Source organism: Bactrocera oleae, chromosome 3 (assembly GCF_042242935.1).
Source record: "Bactrocera oleae isolate idBacOlea1 chromosome 3, idBacOlea1, whole genome shotgun sequence".
In the NCBI taxonomy this organism is placed as follows: Eukaryota; Metazoa; Arthropoda; class Insecta; order Diptera; family Tephritidae; genus Bactrocera; species Bactrocera oleae.
In genome coordinates, this window is record NC_091537.1 from 90,931,917 (window position 1) to 90,947,773 (window position 15,857).

At 36.0% G+C, this 15,857-nt stretch overlaps 1 protein-coding gene across 2 annotated transcripts in view; it reads left to right on the forward strand.

Annotated features, from left to right (window-relative positions):
• Positions 1–15,857, forward strand: part of sick (sickie) — a 417,791-nt gene that overhangs the window by 16,044 nt on the left and 385,890 nt on the right. For both annotated transcript variants that reach the window (XM_070107203.1, XM_070107204.1), the window contains exon 2: positions 6,303–6,732. In XM_070107203.1, coding sequence (XP_069963304.1) covers positions 6,673–6,732 — 60 coding nt within the window. In that variant the 5' untranslated portion in view covers positions 6,303–6,672. The remainder of the gene's footprint in view (positions 1–6,302; positions 6,733–15,857) is intronic.

The window sequence follows — 15,857 nt, forward strand, 5'->3', positions numbered from 1 at the left end:
ATATACATACCATAATATATTACGAAGGTGTATAGTATTATTTGAGCTTTTTGAAACAAAAACTTTGGATAGATCTCTCAGTAGTTTTGTGAGCCTCTTCGTAGAGTACGCAGCGGAGTTATCCGATAAATTGAAGACAGTAAATACGTAACTGGTTTCTAAGACTTCTGAAGCATGAAAATGCTGGGCGCCTTAATGTTTTCTGACAACGAAATGGTTTCGTAAATATTAAGAAATAAACATAAGAACTGTATTAACGCATTTCGCGATTGGAAAATAAATTTAAGGATGCGGCATCTATTTTGGGTCTGCCTAGTTGACTTTAGTAAGCTTTAATATTTTTAAATAATATCGCAGATATGGCAACACTCGCAAGGCTGTGTATAGTAGCTGTTCTGTGAGCATGAACTTTTAATAAGTTGCTAATGGCGTTGACATAATAATTTTTCCGCAGCATAAATTTTAACGCGCGTTATTATCATAAAAGTTCTAATATTGGCTTTTTTGCGCCAACTAACGACAATTGAAGTGCCATTAAGACGGCGCAGAATGTTAAAGAACTGGCGCACCAATGTAGCATAGTCAATGTGGCACGAGGAGTCAGCAGCTGTTACGCCACATTAGCTCTGCAATTCTTATTGATTTTTCATTTGCGACATGTGGAGTGAGATTAAATGAATATTTTCGCATTTTTCGATATATCCTCAAACATATGATACTACAAATGGCAAAAAAAAATATAGGAAAAAAGAAAAAATAAATCTAACAATTTAAGAACACACATGATTGCCACTACTTCCTCAAACTCAACACAAATTAGCACAAACATCAATCACCACAAAAACGAGAAGAAAGAAAAACCAGCGATCAAACAAACAATCCAAAATTAAGGTCAAAACTCATAAGGCCAGCGAAACCGAATTGGGAAAAAATGCGAAAAATGCGTGAAAAGCTATGCTGATTGCAACACCATCTTGCCTTCCGCTAACTTTTTTCTTCGCTGTCAACCCCAAAGCACGTGCCATTCGCCATTTGCCATTGCGGCATTCATGCGTTGTTGTAGTGAAGAGAGTAAGTAGGGAAAAGATATTTTGGTTTCTTTGTGTGCGTATCTGAAGCGTAAATTAGCTCATTTTCCGGTTCAACAAACTCACATGTTCAACTCACCGTCGCTGTCGTCATGACAGCCTGCCGATTGCCGACGTGCCAGGCAATGCTTGCCTCGGATATGTCAGATAAAAGTTGTGGCAGCAAAGAAAGTTGGCAGTAAGTAGGATGAACCTGACTTGCCTTGGCGATTTGCCATTATCTGCGTGATTCTAAAATAGCAGCTGTTTGCCAAAAAGCTTAGTTCTCTCACGGTGTTTATTTTTTCTAGGATGTTTCATGATATTTAAAAGGTCTGGCATGACAGTGAATGTCGAACGTAAGCGATTAGTATTTCGAACGAATTTATTGCTGGATACTTATTTTTAGTATATACAGAATATGTATAGATGATAATTTGTACGCGTAATAGGGTGGAGCGAAAAAAAATTTTTAACATCACTTTTGAAGTAAATTTCGAGCTACAATTTTTTTTCGTTTGAACTCTTCACGTTTATATAAAAATTGCAGAATTTGACGGTTTTTGTCTCAAAATTTATTTTAACGCTTTGGGAAAATATGTGGTCGTTTAAGACTTTTTTTTAAAACTCCAATAATGATCACCAAAATTTTTTTTTTTATATTGACAACTTTTTATTGGCAAGAAAGAGGACTCTCCACAGCTTCTAGAACACTGATCAAAAATTTTAACTCTTAAAAAAAATTTTAAATCGAAATTTACTTTAAAAAAGAGTAGCCTCTAGATGTTAAAAAGTAATTTGTTTTTTCAAAAATTTTCTTTTTTTATAATCTACAAATTTTACCCTCAGGCTAAGCAAAAAAAAAAAATTTTGCTCCACCCTAATCCGTAACCATATATAATTTCGCGTTTAAACCGGAAATGTGAATATCTTAATGCACACTCTGCTAACCAAAGAGGAATTGTGTTAGCAATTTACGAGAGCAAATAATTTGTATATGAATGGACTATAAACAAGTTTTTCATCCAATTCTACCACTAACTTTTTGTCTTCTCTTCTTAATATTTAGAGCTTTTTCTTTAGTCTTTTTTTGTAACATAAAATATGGTTAGATAAGTGGAGTTAATCGTGTGTTATCTCGAGCACCCAATTTCTTAATTTCTGCTACGATAGGAAGCGGAAGAACTCCATGTGATTCTCCGGAATGTAATGCGTTCTCAGAGTGTGGCAATTGAACGTACCCGAAATGTAACCGTAATTATATCCGGTAAAACCAACAGCATTCTTTAAAATTATTTGGAAAATTATTTGGTAGGCTATCGTGCTTTCTTATTCAAAAACTTACTCAACACTTACTTCGAGTAAATGTCTAGCGAACCGTCCATTAAGTGGAATCTACATACTTCTTGGAATATATATATATATTTTTTTTAATCAAATGTCTCTCCGGAAGAATAACGGATCAGATACTTTTGATGCAGTACCTGGCAAGCAAATTTCACTCCTTCGGTAATTGATAGATATGTAGGTACCTTATATATAAATAAAATATGATTAATAGTTCTTTCGTGAGACCCAGAATGTCGCTGAATCCTCGACCTAAATAGAGAAGCCTTTGACTTAACTTCGGTTAGGTTAAATGGTCGATCCCAACAGGATCTCACATAGCCAGTTTATAGACGGTTGTTGTAGTACCTAGAACTGCTATAAAATTGATTATAAAGAACCTCAGAAAGGGCGAAGCGCTTTGAATTGATCACGAATTTGTAGAGGTGGCTAATGTCAGTTTCAGCTATGTCTTCTGGTTCGCCAGACGTTTGAATATCGCACGTCTGTTTAACCTTTGACTTAGTCGTTTATATATTCTAAATAATAGAATAGATTGTGCAGAAATATGCTAATTTATTCAAATGGCAAGTAAATTAGCAAAAACTGGATATCTAGACTGACAAAACTGAGCAAAATTTTTATGATAACCTTAGGAAACGAGATCTTATTTAGTTTTTAGCTAATTTTCGTATTTTACACATCTTCTGTACTTCCGCTCTTTCATGATTAATTTAAAACTTTTATTTCCTTTAAATTTTGTCTTAAAGCAAATAGAATAAATAGTCTTATGAAAATTATCGCAAACAAAATTATATAAAAACAAAAACTTTGTAGCTCATGACAATGAACCTTTTGGGATCGCAGTGAGTACTAAATTTAGTCCAAGCACGTATTTTCACAACAAAATAGCAAAATTCTGTTGCCATTTCATCTTGGCAAACACACGGCTGGGGAGAGGGAGTGATGAGTAAAATGAGAAGCACAGCCTGCCGTGACAAAAATCCAGCCAAAAGAAGATAAAAGTAATGAAAATATTCACTACTTGTACATACATACATATATATAGATAAGTACATAGAGGCGCCGAATTTAGTTAAAGCTTTAGTAAGGCCGCAATATTTGCTTTGGACCTTCATTTTGTATAAATAAATATTTTTTTGGCAGCGAAATTTTTTATCTAAATTTTAATAACACATTAATTAGTCTAATGGCGATCCTTATTTGTTTGAAGTAATTTATTCTGCATTAGTCGAATCTAGACCTATTAGAAGTCTTCAAAATTAAAAAAAAAAGTTAAAATTTTCCTTCAATATAAAAACTGAAAAATGCAATAAATTTATCGCATTTCGCTTAATTCGAAGAATCTGCACAAATACGCCTGACGCTACTTGCATCTTATCAACCTCTTCAAAATTGCCATTCAAATCCATTGGCTTGACATAATCCAAAGCTGGTAACCCCATGTTGACAGCTTGCTTTGGGGAATTATCAACGCGAAATGGCAGCGAACGCAAAGTAATAATACTGAATGTTCGCTACTCGCAAAGGACAATACAGGACGTTGGCAATAATTCATGCGGGTTCGTCTTGCACGCACACATACGAACACACTTGTAAGCTTACTTACATATTACGCTTTGTGTGCGCAAAGTGTCAGCGTTGCGCTTTTTAGCGTTACAATACAGGAGATATACAAGTCCACATACTTTTGTAGTTATGTATTTATATTATTTATATGAGGGGGGCTTTAAGCTGAAGGAGACAAAGAAAGACGACCCGTATCGTATGCCAATGCGTTTTGAAATTCCTTGACGCGCATCAAGTGATATGAGATGATAAGCCAACGGATTGGTGCATGGATTTAGATTAGGTGAAGGTTGGGGTTGCCTTATAATTTAATATTGTCTATAAATGCATTATATTTCTGTTTTACTATTTTTTATGTTTTATTTTTATTAGGAACTTTACTTTACTTGGATATTAGAGAATTAATCATTACAGAGAATTTATGATATTAAAAATATACAACCAATATAATATCCTCATCGGGACATATTACTGCACTAAACTTAACAGTGAGGTTATGAACGCACAGCAAGGTGATTAGTTCCGTTTCATTACTGATAAAAATGACTACTTGCATTGTCTCATATCGGTATTTGCATCGAAAGCTCTTTGTGTACTTATGAGGTCGAATTTTATTCTATTTCAGCGGTGATTTGAAGACAGGTCTTTTTGAAGCCTTGCAGTCACTTTAGATATATACAATGCTTACAATCCATACTAGAAATTGGGTTCGACATAAATCCTAAGTCTTTGAACAAAGTATGTTTTAGAGTAAAGACGAGGCTGCCAAATGATATTATTATATTTCTAAGAGTTCATTTACTCTGCGCTTAAAAATACACATAGCCAAAGACTGGTTATTCTTATTACTTCATCGAGCTTCGCTCTCCTCACGCGATATTCTCAAATAAATATCGTCAGACTTGAAATGGGTTGGCGCTCTGCTGTCTTTACGTGGCTTATTAACGAACGGGCTGGGCCTGGCGGGAAGTCTGTGACAGCTGAACAAACACTAGCAGTTCCCCAATTGCCAGGTCTTTCCAGCCCAAAGTATTTCGCAACCAATCTATAGAACTCCTTTTTCTTAACAAGGTTCATCTAGCCTTAGCTGTAAGGGTAAAAGCTAGTCAGTGCGCAATAAGCATCCATGCGGTGAAGCTAAAAATCCGAGGACAATTGTCGCCATTATTTGGAAAAAAGCGAGGTAGAATCATCTGCATACTTTCTTCCGGACTATCCATCTTTCACAAGCCTAACATCGAAATGCCTAATTTTAGTTAGTCAGACAACTACTTGCTACTTGGAGTCGAAGTCAGGCCCTTCCGCCATTTGTGATGGGCGCAAGCAGTTTGGTTGATTAATAAGAGTTAGATTCATGTTTATGAGCTGTTGGTAATACAAATGATATATCAGCTCAAGCTATCGATATATCAGTTCAAGTATGGACTCCGCCGAAGGAACAGCTTTCGTTCCTAACTTAGTCACTCTGAAAAAAGAACACGATTCTTTAATATTTATTGAATGACCTTATCAAGACTAAATTATATATATTCACGCCCATAATACACAAATAAAGTCATCGTTTGAAGAGTTCCTTAGATCTATTACGATTTAATCTGAGCCAGAAGATCTTTACGAGAATGACTCTAATGGTTGACCAACGTTTGCTGAGCTGACCTAAGGTCCTACAGTCCAGTAGTGAACCACAAGCCAATGGAAACCCTACCCGTTCCCATCCCGTAGTTATTGAGACTGAAGTACCTGCCCTTACAGTTTTCTGTAATACCGCTGTGGCAGGCACCCAAACCAGTCTAATCATAAAGAGTTTCGACATCGTTTCATTAGGCTTGAGCGCATAGGTAGCGAACTGAAGACTAATATCACTGCCCTACTATCAAATTAGATAGTCACCACCCTGATTTAGGCTGCGCTCCGGAGCAGTAGATCTACTGCTATCTTTATGGAAGACGCTGCAGTGGTCAGGAAGCCTAAAACTGGAGCTGATGGAAAATACTGGAAAAGTATACTCCTCCACCAACCCTCCCCGCAAGCTTTGATCCATCCGTACACAAGCTTAGCGCCCCTTTCCTCCAGCGAGTTCTTCCCTTACATGGTATGTGAGCAGAGAAGCGGCAGCTAGGGCCACCCAGCGGTGTTATATACAGCAAAATATTCAGCGGCATAGCGTTGTGCACCACAAATATATATGTACAGAGGACAAGCCAATATTTTTTTTGTATTAGCTTAGCTTAACGAAAATTGATTTTTGAGATCTTTTGTTTTTACAAATATAAACTTCTACCAACATTTATACAACTTACCTCTCTTCTCTACTTTCAGAACTCTCTCGCCCATAGAGCACATTGCATACACCTGCCAGGTGATAAATTAACCCGTCAATTACCGCTTAAGTGAAAGTGGCAACAATATAAAATTGCAATCAACGCAAAGCTCTTTATTAGCTGCGCATAAAAGTTAACGGAATATATGTGTCAGCAATATGCAAGAGCCAACAACAACAAACGTATTAGCCAGCAATCAATCAGGCTAAGCGAAAGCAAAGTGAAGGAGTAAACACACACACATTTACATACATACATATGTATATGTGTACGCTATGAATGTAGCGAAGTAGTCGCCGTAAAGCAGCAAGAAATTTTCACACCGTCAACTAGCGGAGCGTTAAAAAGCGCAAAGTGTTCGAGCGAAAATGCCGCACCATCATCATGTCGACTACAACCGGAAGTACTCCGCCCAGGAAACGATACAGGTAAGTGTTTGTTTGCATATAAAACCGACTCGTTTCATATTAAGACATTTGTTCAGACATAAACGGTTGTTTCTGTAGCTATGTGTGTGTGAATTAATGCATGAGCTCATATATATATGGTACATGTGGCTGTGTATGTTTGCGAGCACTTGTCCTTGCAAGTTGAAGTGTAAACGCGCGCTTGGCGTGATTGTGTATAATATTTTATTTTCTACTTCCGGGTAGAGGGAAACCAAAACAACAATAACAAGAGCAAGTAGTAATGAAAATGTGAAAAGACTTTAGTTAAGCACCAGGAATAGTTGTAGCTATTATACTTAAGTCTTTTAAAATTATTGTACGCAATTCGCTAAAAAAAAAAAACAAATAGGAATAATAACAACAAAAAATGTACAAGGTTCTGTAGCCGGCGAGCCTTTCTTAATTAACGCAAATTGATAACTCTTATTCTAATTTCTTCTTTTTTTTTTGTATTTTTTGCAAAATAAATGACTCTTCTTAAAGCCAATGACAAGTATCTTTTTTCTTACAACTCGTGGCACGCGACCAAATGCCATTTCATCTAAGTGGTGTGAGAAAGAAGGCAATTTGCCAAAGCAGCTGTTAAATTCATAAGGACTTTAGATAAATTCTTGGTGTAAATGCGGACAAGGGTTTAGCGCTGGGTGTATTAGGGAGGAGAAATTAGAAAATTGAAGTAATAGACAATAGCAAAATATTACAAAAGGCAACAACTTATTCAAGAAATGAAATTTGCTTAAAATATTTTTCTATTTGCGAAAAGCTGATCGAAACAGCAAAGCTTGAGAGACACGAAAATAGCTCACTGCGTGATTTGCTGATTCTATATATCATATTAGTTCAAAGCAAGCGCCTTTTCATAGCAGATATTGGCACATAATACTCCATAAACCACTGCCAACTACATATGTGTATCTTCTTCAATATGACATTGAGAAAATCCATTTCCAGACCATATTTACATCCACCTGCATAGCTCTGCCGCGGTAATTTATGAAGACCATCCACGTAACTCTTCGCTTTCTTATTTCAACATTGTTGTTTCAGTTTTAATAGAAATAAATCTGCTCTACAAATTCTCTTTTCATATCTCTGATTTATATTGATAGGAAATATATAGTCTTAATTTGGAGTTAAGCTCATAATAAGCCAAATTGTCTGCTCAACGACAAATTTTTATTTTAGTCTCACTCTCGGTTTTCTCGTCCTTATACTTTACGTTCCGCCTAAAAAGAAGTTCCCAACACTCCAGGCATTAGATTATTGGGTATCAAAACAATATTGATACCGTCATTAAATTTTAACCGAATTGACGAAAGAAAAGTCAAGTTCAAGTTTTTGGTATCTAGAATTGCTTGCTTTATACCCAAAACATTAACCAAAATGTGTTGAGTCGATCCATAAGAGATTTATCTCTCTGATATCAACATGGCGATTTGACTGTTCTCTATTGTTTTCGAAGTTATCATCATTAATAGAAATGGATGGACGACTCGCATGAGGCATCTTATATATAATGTGCTCAGGCTATTGCTTACTGCCATATACCTATTCGATTCGAATTCGAGTGACGTTTCTAACTGCTGCTGAATGACGTATGGGTTCTTTGACATTTCAACAATTCGTTACATTAATTAGCGAATGATTGCGTGATTCCTTCATGACTTTCAAAGCATTCTATGCAGTGTAAGCGAGAGGGTGGGAGATCGGGGACATTTCTTGCCCGGAGTTCTTAGGGGGCCGGTGTTCTATATATAATATAAATAAATTGATAAATCAAGAGTATAGGATACGCATCCTACATCCTCGCCAGGCTCCAATTTTCGCTCTACGTCGCCGAGTCGAGGATATGATTTTCAACATCTTCAGTGTCAAATACGATTGTTTTGAAAATAGTTGCTTTTAAGAAGACTCGATTTATAGTCGTGTATGAAGAAAATGGTTGGCTAAGCCTACATAGTTACCTTGAAATGCCAAGATATTTCAGGAATTTACTCAACGACGATATTTTTTTAAATTTCGAAATTAATTACATTTTTATTGGAACATATATTTTTTAACAATTTTTTATTAGAAGTTTATCATAGCAACTTCACTAAGTGAATATGAGAAACATAACTAACGCAAAAACGCGCTCTTTCTTGCTACCGTTCACATTATACTCTAACCATTATTTTTTTTTCAACACAATCTCTAAACTTTTATGAATAAATTTCGCACTTCCGCATCGCCTTGCAACAACTCGAGATAAGTAAGCGGAAAGCATGCAAAACCAAAACGCATTTCCCTCTGCATCTCGCGAGTAGAAAACTGTTTTCGTTTAAATGCCACTCTTTCGCGCTCAACGCTCATTTTCAATTCCCCATTGGCGCAATTTGACAGGCTAATGAAACGTTGTTGAGGAATTTTAAATGCTTGTTGTTTGTCACGTCTACCATTTGCCTTGCGCTCACCGCCCAAACTTCGCGCTTTTATCTGGTAATCTTAACCACTTGCTCCCGCGCTTTTGTCTCTCTAATACGCTTCAGCACCTACGCAGAGTGACGCTGCTTGACATTTATTGTGCGGGATATGAAATTTTTATTGCCTTTGATACTGCGAAACTTTCATGCTTAAATTAGATTAGATGAAACTTTGCTGTTTTCGAAAGAGTGAAGAAAGCGGTGTGGAAGATTTGTTATATCTTAATATTCGGTAAAGTTTTAATGTCTTTAATTTGCGCGCAATAAGCAAAAATTTATGTTTACAAGTGCTTTAATTAGTTTGTTTGCATAATTAACTCATCATTTGTGGAATGACAATGAACATTTTAGAATGAATATAAATAATGGAAGAGTGTGGCAATGTTGGCGATTGGAATTTGTTATGCGGCGTGTGTGAGAAATATACTGAGATTATCTATGATTTGCATGTTATTAAGAGGTCTTAATTGAGTCCATTAGCAAATGTAATCTGTACGTATTAGGGTTTTAGGTTGATAACACATCTACATCAACTAGCATAATAATAATAAACCATGCCAAATTTCGTGAAAAAGTCTTATCAAGTATACAATTTTTCCATATAAGAACTTAATTTTGATCGGTCAGTTTGTAAGGCAGCTATAGCTGTAAAGGTCTGATATAGGCGGTTCTGACAAATGGACAGTTTTTGGAGAAAAAAGGACGTGTGCAAAATTTCAGACCGGTATCTCAAAAACTGAGGGACTAGTTTGCGTATATACAGACGGACAGACAGTAGGGTATGACTAAATTGACTCAGCTCGTCGCACTGATCATATTTTATATAAATTTTATAAGGTCTCCGATATTTCCTTCTGCTTTTTATAAGTTTCGTAATATACCTTGATTGTGGAAGAAAGTAATACATGAACGAAGAAGGACTAGGACGGTAAATATTCCCACTGAAAGTGCAGAAACCTTCATAGCGGGTAACGAAATTCGATCTTCATGGGTTTTTAGACTACATCAAATGCTTTTCTTTTGAACTCAGAACTAGCGTTTTGAAGTTCTCAACCCGAATATTTCAAGAGTGGCACAATTTCTTATAAGCATAACATTTAATAAGTTCTTATTGCGCCATAATATTTGCGCTCAAAATGTTCCAGAAAATTAAGTACGTTTAAATCAAATTTTGAAAACTATAGAAAGTGGGCAAATCTACCAAAATCTCAATCTTAATTCTTTACATAAGACAACTCGCAATACCACTCGCTCTCATTTCCATAATTTGCCATCTCACACTCAAGCAAAAACACGCTCTCTTTACAATATTGGCATGCGATTATGCTCTACACAGCTTTGTATTTGTTTGTTTTTTTGCGTAAAGCAAGCAAAGCACGTGACTTAAATGTTGGAATTTCAAGCAAATGCTTGAACTCATTGTTGTTGCTTTTGCAAAACATTTGTATGCGACTTCCTACAACAAATTCCTGGGCGGCATTGACATTTTTTGGAGACCTTGAGCTCGCCTCACTCAAAACTTAATAATTTTGAGAGTGAGAGTGCTCTCCAAACACCAGTAGCTTGGCGGAGAGTGCGAGAGCATATGAATGAATTTGTTTTTCAGCTAGAAGGCTTACACAGATGCCGGTTCGCTTTTGTATTCACTCTTTTTTAGCGCACACACATTTTGTTGCACTAGAAAATTGGCAGTGTGGTTGTTGTACAAAGTTTTCGTTTCGTTTCACTTCATAAAGCGCCAGACACATTTGCACAACAACAAAAAGTAAAATTTTGAAAAAATCTAACAATGAAATTTCGTCAGCTGGCAGCTGCGCGTCATTTGTGGCAAAATCCGTCGAATTTTTTGTAATAGTATTGGTGTGTATGTGTGTGTGTAATAGGAGATGCTTTAAAGAGGCAAAGAGTGCAGGTTGTTCGGTTTGTTCGTGGTGGTATTGGTTTTTGGGTGCTGTCGTCTGCTTGCTGTTGCTGAAATTAAATTTCGTTGCATACTTCTGGGGGTGCTGTCGGCCAACTCTACCAGTACGCACTTGTAGTTGTAGCTGGCATGAGCAGTGTGTTATGAATGACTGTAATATGAGTGTCAAAATGCTATTACAACAACTAGCTATTGTTGGCGGTGGTGGGGGTTGAAATTCAAGATGAGTAACCCAACTTAGTTACTGGTGGTGTGTGTTTTCCGACTAGGCATAAGCGTACACATTCATCTACTCTTGTTGTTGCTTTGTTGTTTTACAGTCGTAGTATGTCTGAATATCTACCACCTTGAAGGCGGTTGTGCATCCCTTCAGCGTTTGGCCTGCATTTGAACCTGCCATTGATGTTGGCGGTGATTTTTTTGTGTTTCACAACACTGTGAGAATTCGTAGGAAAAATGATGAAATATGACTTTTTAAGCTAATACAGGCAGCATCTTCAAAGATAGTAATATTTCAAGGTAGTTTCTAATCTAAGAATGTTTCCTTTACTTCAAGACTTGTGTATTAAAACCTAGATAAGATCGCTTTTATTTTGGTCGAAGAACTCTTTGCACTATCTGTATTTAAAAAAATGTCAAAATGGGTTAAGTAACATTTTCAAAATAACAAAACTATCAGAAAGTGACCATCTGATATTCTTAGTATTCAATTTTTTGAGGCTGAATGTTTAGAACATATTTGCTACATGAACTTAAATGAACTGTATTCTTATTAAAAACGTTTGATAAATATAATTCAAAAATAAATAGAAAAGAAAAAAGTTTTCTATACCTGCATTTAGTTTATATTTAGTGCAATTGAGCCAAAATATTATTGTTAGTCGTTTATCCGTAAGAGTTTAAACTTATGTCGAGCATTCATTAGCAATTAGATTCTTAAAACGACTATTAATCAAATCTTTCACAAACCAGAGAGAGGGAAAACTTTGTCGAGCACTTCTTTTCACATTTGCGTAGCCGTGATTCCATTGGAAACAAAATTCGAACAAACTCGTTGTTTAGTTTTTTCTATATCGATGTAGTTTACACGCGCAGTTTTAACAGACCAGTTTGGGTCAAATTTGATCAGGTGATATAAGTTCATGGGATATACTTTGAGTCTGCGAGTGACAAAAAATAGCTCTAAAGACAAATCTTCATATAAAGGGTAATAAATTAGACCTTACGTTGACATACTACTCTTCAATAAATATTTTACATATTGTCACGCTTTTAAGTCCAACTTTTTTTTTCAGTGTACATCAAATTTTCTACCTCTGCTCGTACTATGGCACTATGCACTTTCTAATCAAACTTTCGCTGTTGAGATTGAAGCGCTCACTAGTCGTGAGTGTTCTATGACCAGCCTAAATAAAACCAAACATAGCTGAGATATATATAAACATAATGGAAGACAAGTGCAGAAATAGACCAAAAGTCTTACCTTGCTGTGAGCTAACAACACAGGGTGACTTTTGCTTCACTTTTTTGTATACTTTAGCATTTTAATTTTTTTCCTTGAGCATTTTTTTGAAGCCACATCAGCAAAGCAATTTGGGGCGGTCGTTGGCCGCAAGCGAAATCAGAGTAGCTAAGAAAAAAGGACCAAAGTTAAATTAATAGAAACAAAAAGTAAACAAATGGTTGAAAACAAAAGCAAAAAGCACGAGTGTAAAATGAGAAATGTTAACAAAGACGCAAAGTGTAAAAACTTCACTTTGCCCCAGCTCACTTCAGCTCACTCTCTATGACTTTGCCGCATTTTACTGCAAACAACGCCATGCCGCAGGAGCTATTACCGTATGCGTTCTTGTTGTGCGAGCACCGTACACAAAGTGGCTATTTAGCATTTCTGAACATCCTACTCATCCTGCGCCGGCCAACACGCGCAACTTTTAAGTGCAGCTGTGGTTATATGTGCTTACAATGTTGTTGCTTTTTACCTTCTAGAAGTGGTCTGTTTTTGTTTGCCACACATTACCTTTGTCGTTGTTGCAAGGTTGTTGTTGCCGCCCGATAGCCGCTTCTTGTAGTCCTTGTGGTCTGATGGCTTGCAACTTTTACTATTTACCTTCGTATTGACCCGCAGGTGAAATTGTGGGCAGCAGGGTGTCCTTAATTTTTTATGCAATACTTACCGACTTGTTTACCGTTGATTTACTTGTTATTCCTTACGTATTTTCTTTTACGGTTTTCTTCATAGCCATAGTATTGTGGACAAATGGCTTGCGTTTAGCTTTCGCGCGGGTAAACTGTGAATAAAATATGCAAATTTCAAGGGTCAATTATAGTTTTCACTAGGGACTAAGAATATGGATGAAATAAAATAATTAAAAATGAATAAATTACAGGCGATTTAATTTAAAAGTTTTTGGCATATATCAAGGCGTTGGAGCCACTTAACGGTGTCTGTTCATTGCAAATATATTATGTATAAACATATATTTCCTAAAAACTATTATAATGAGCTATGTTATATTTAAAGTCATCTGTAAAGACATCAAGATATATTTTCTAAACATACTTTTAGGCGCCAAGCTTTTTAGCATACATACAGTAGCATAAAAGTATGCATTCCTCCACCTGCCAACTATTACAACCGAAAGAAACCCGACAACCGCAACGCACTTATGTTTAGTTTCAAAATCACTGTCGTATTGCATAAATTGAGGCGTAACCGATACAGCTGTTCGAGTGCAACCGAGCTCAATTGAATCGCTATCAAACACACAATCGTGGACTCCACGCTTTTCTTGGTGTTTGTGCATGTGTATATATTTCCATATCACTTACATGCATTGTCTACCATTTTCAGTGTTGCATACCTTTAGGGTTAGAAGCCAATTGTAGACCAACATGCACTTGAACTTCAGTCATTTTATACTTTGCTTTCGCTCGCTTTGCTTCGACAATAAATTCGATTTTACCTTACATCGGCGTTTTATACGATTTCACCCTTTACTCCTACCCTTTCCGCTTTCAAATAACGGTAAACCATATATCCATGCTAGCGTCTGCTTTTTTCGCACAACAGTTGTGAACAAATACCTTGTGCACCTATATCCTGCAGTAAACGGAAATGTCTAGTTTGTCTTGTCGTTTAGGTGAATTTGTTGTTGCGTCTGTGTGAATGCATAAGGCTATACATATGTGTGCATGTATGCACAAGCATTTATATACATGAGTTAAATTATATGTCGACGGTAAACGTCGTATCATATCGACAAACTGTTTGTCAATGGCAAGGACAATTATGTATCCACGACCCTGAGCTTGTAGTCTCATAGGGAGCGTGCAGACTTGCTGAAGGAACATCGCGCGTAATGCCTGCTTCGGTTAGGCAAAAAACAATACGAATATGGTATTTAAATAGAAATTTGCGATTGCTAACGAAAAGTGAGAAACTTACCTTGTTCGTTTCTTATTTTGTTTTGAAGGCTCTACTGAAATAGCAGCTGCAAAGCGCCTAAAAGCTGCCATTGAAATATGTTTACTGAGATGTATGATTAAATAAGCGATATAAAAGTTTACAGCGACTAATGTATTTGTTATGAAATTTTTTTTTAATATCAAAACGTATAAATATTTATGTAGTTAAAAATATTTGTAAGCAAATTTTGAAAATAATTTAAAAAACATTAACAACATTGAACGTGATTTTTTCGTAGAACGTGAATTTGCGTTTTAAGCTTTGACAATTTCCAAATTTTGTGCCAAAGTGAAACGTGAAATGAAAAATGGCGAACCTTACTGAACACACAGAGAAAATTTGACCCAAATACGTACTTAATCATAGCCGCCACGAGCTGTATCTATCCCGTCATTTCTATTGGTAGACGCTGTACATATATGTATAAATGTGTAACACATATACCATCCCAAATGCTTACATTCTCCAAAAATGTCTATCAAAATTACAAAACAGATTTGAATAGATTTAGGTGTATTTGCGCCTAAAATTATGCTAATCATGTAAATCAATATTCATTGCTGTGCCAAATTCAATTCGTTACAGATGTTGCCAATTTGATGCAAGTTTCATAAATATAAATCAATATAATGTACCAGCTGACATAAGAAAAGTATTACATTTCCTTTCATGTTTAAAAATTTGCATAAATTTTATTTTTTACGCGCCTAAATCTGCTTGGTGTATCAGCGCATGTTTTGAATACTAAATCAGTTGCAAAATATTACCAAAAATATTATATAAATAAGCTTTCGCAATTGAGACTGAAGAGGATGCTGTGTGCGCAGAAATATTGAGGCAAAAAGAAAACCAAACTTAAACGAAAAAAAAGTCACAAAGCAACGTCTTGAGCGCGGAGGTTTACTGTCAAGTCAGCTGTCGGGGATATGCCTTCTAACAACCATAAATGTTGTATGATCCATGTAGTTGAGTCAGTTATTTGTATATATATATGTGTGCATCCTTGTGTCTGTTTTTGACTTTCGCTTTCTTATGTCACTCTTGTAAGTTCTACTCATCAGTATGACATACTTATAGGCGTTTGACATGCAAATGAAAGATTAATGATGGTTTGACAAACTGATGGGCGATTATCTTGGCACTGAGATGGCAGTAATAAGCTGATGTTGCAAGATGGTTTTTTTTTGTGGATTGTGTGCTGCAAAAATTATCGGCCAAGTATTTTGACAGGCTACTAATTTTTTTGTTAATA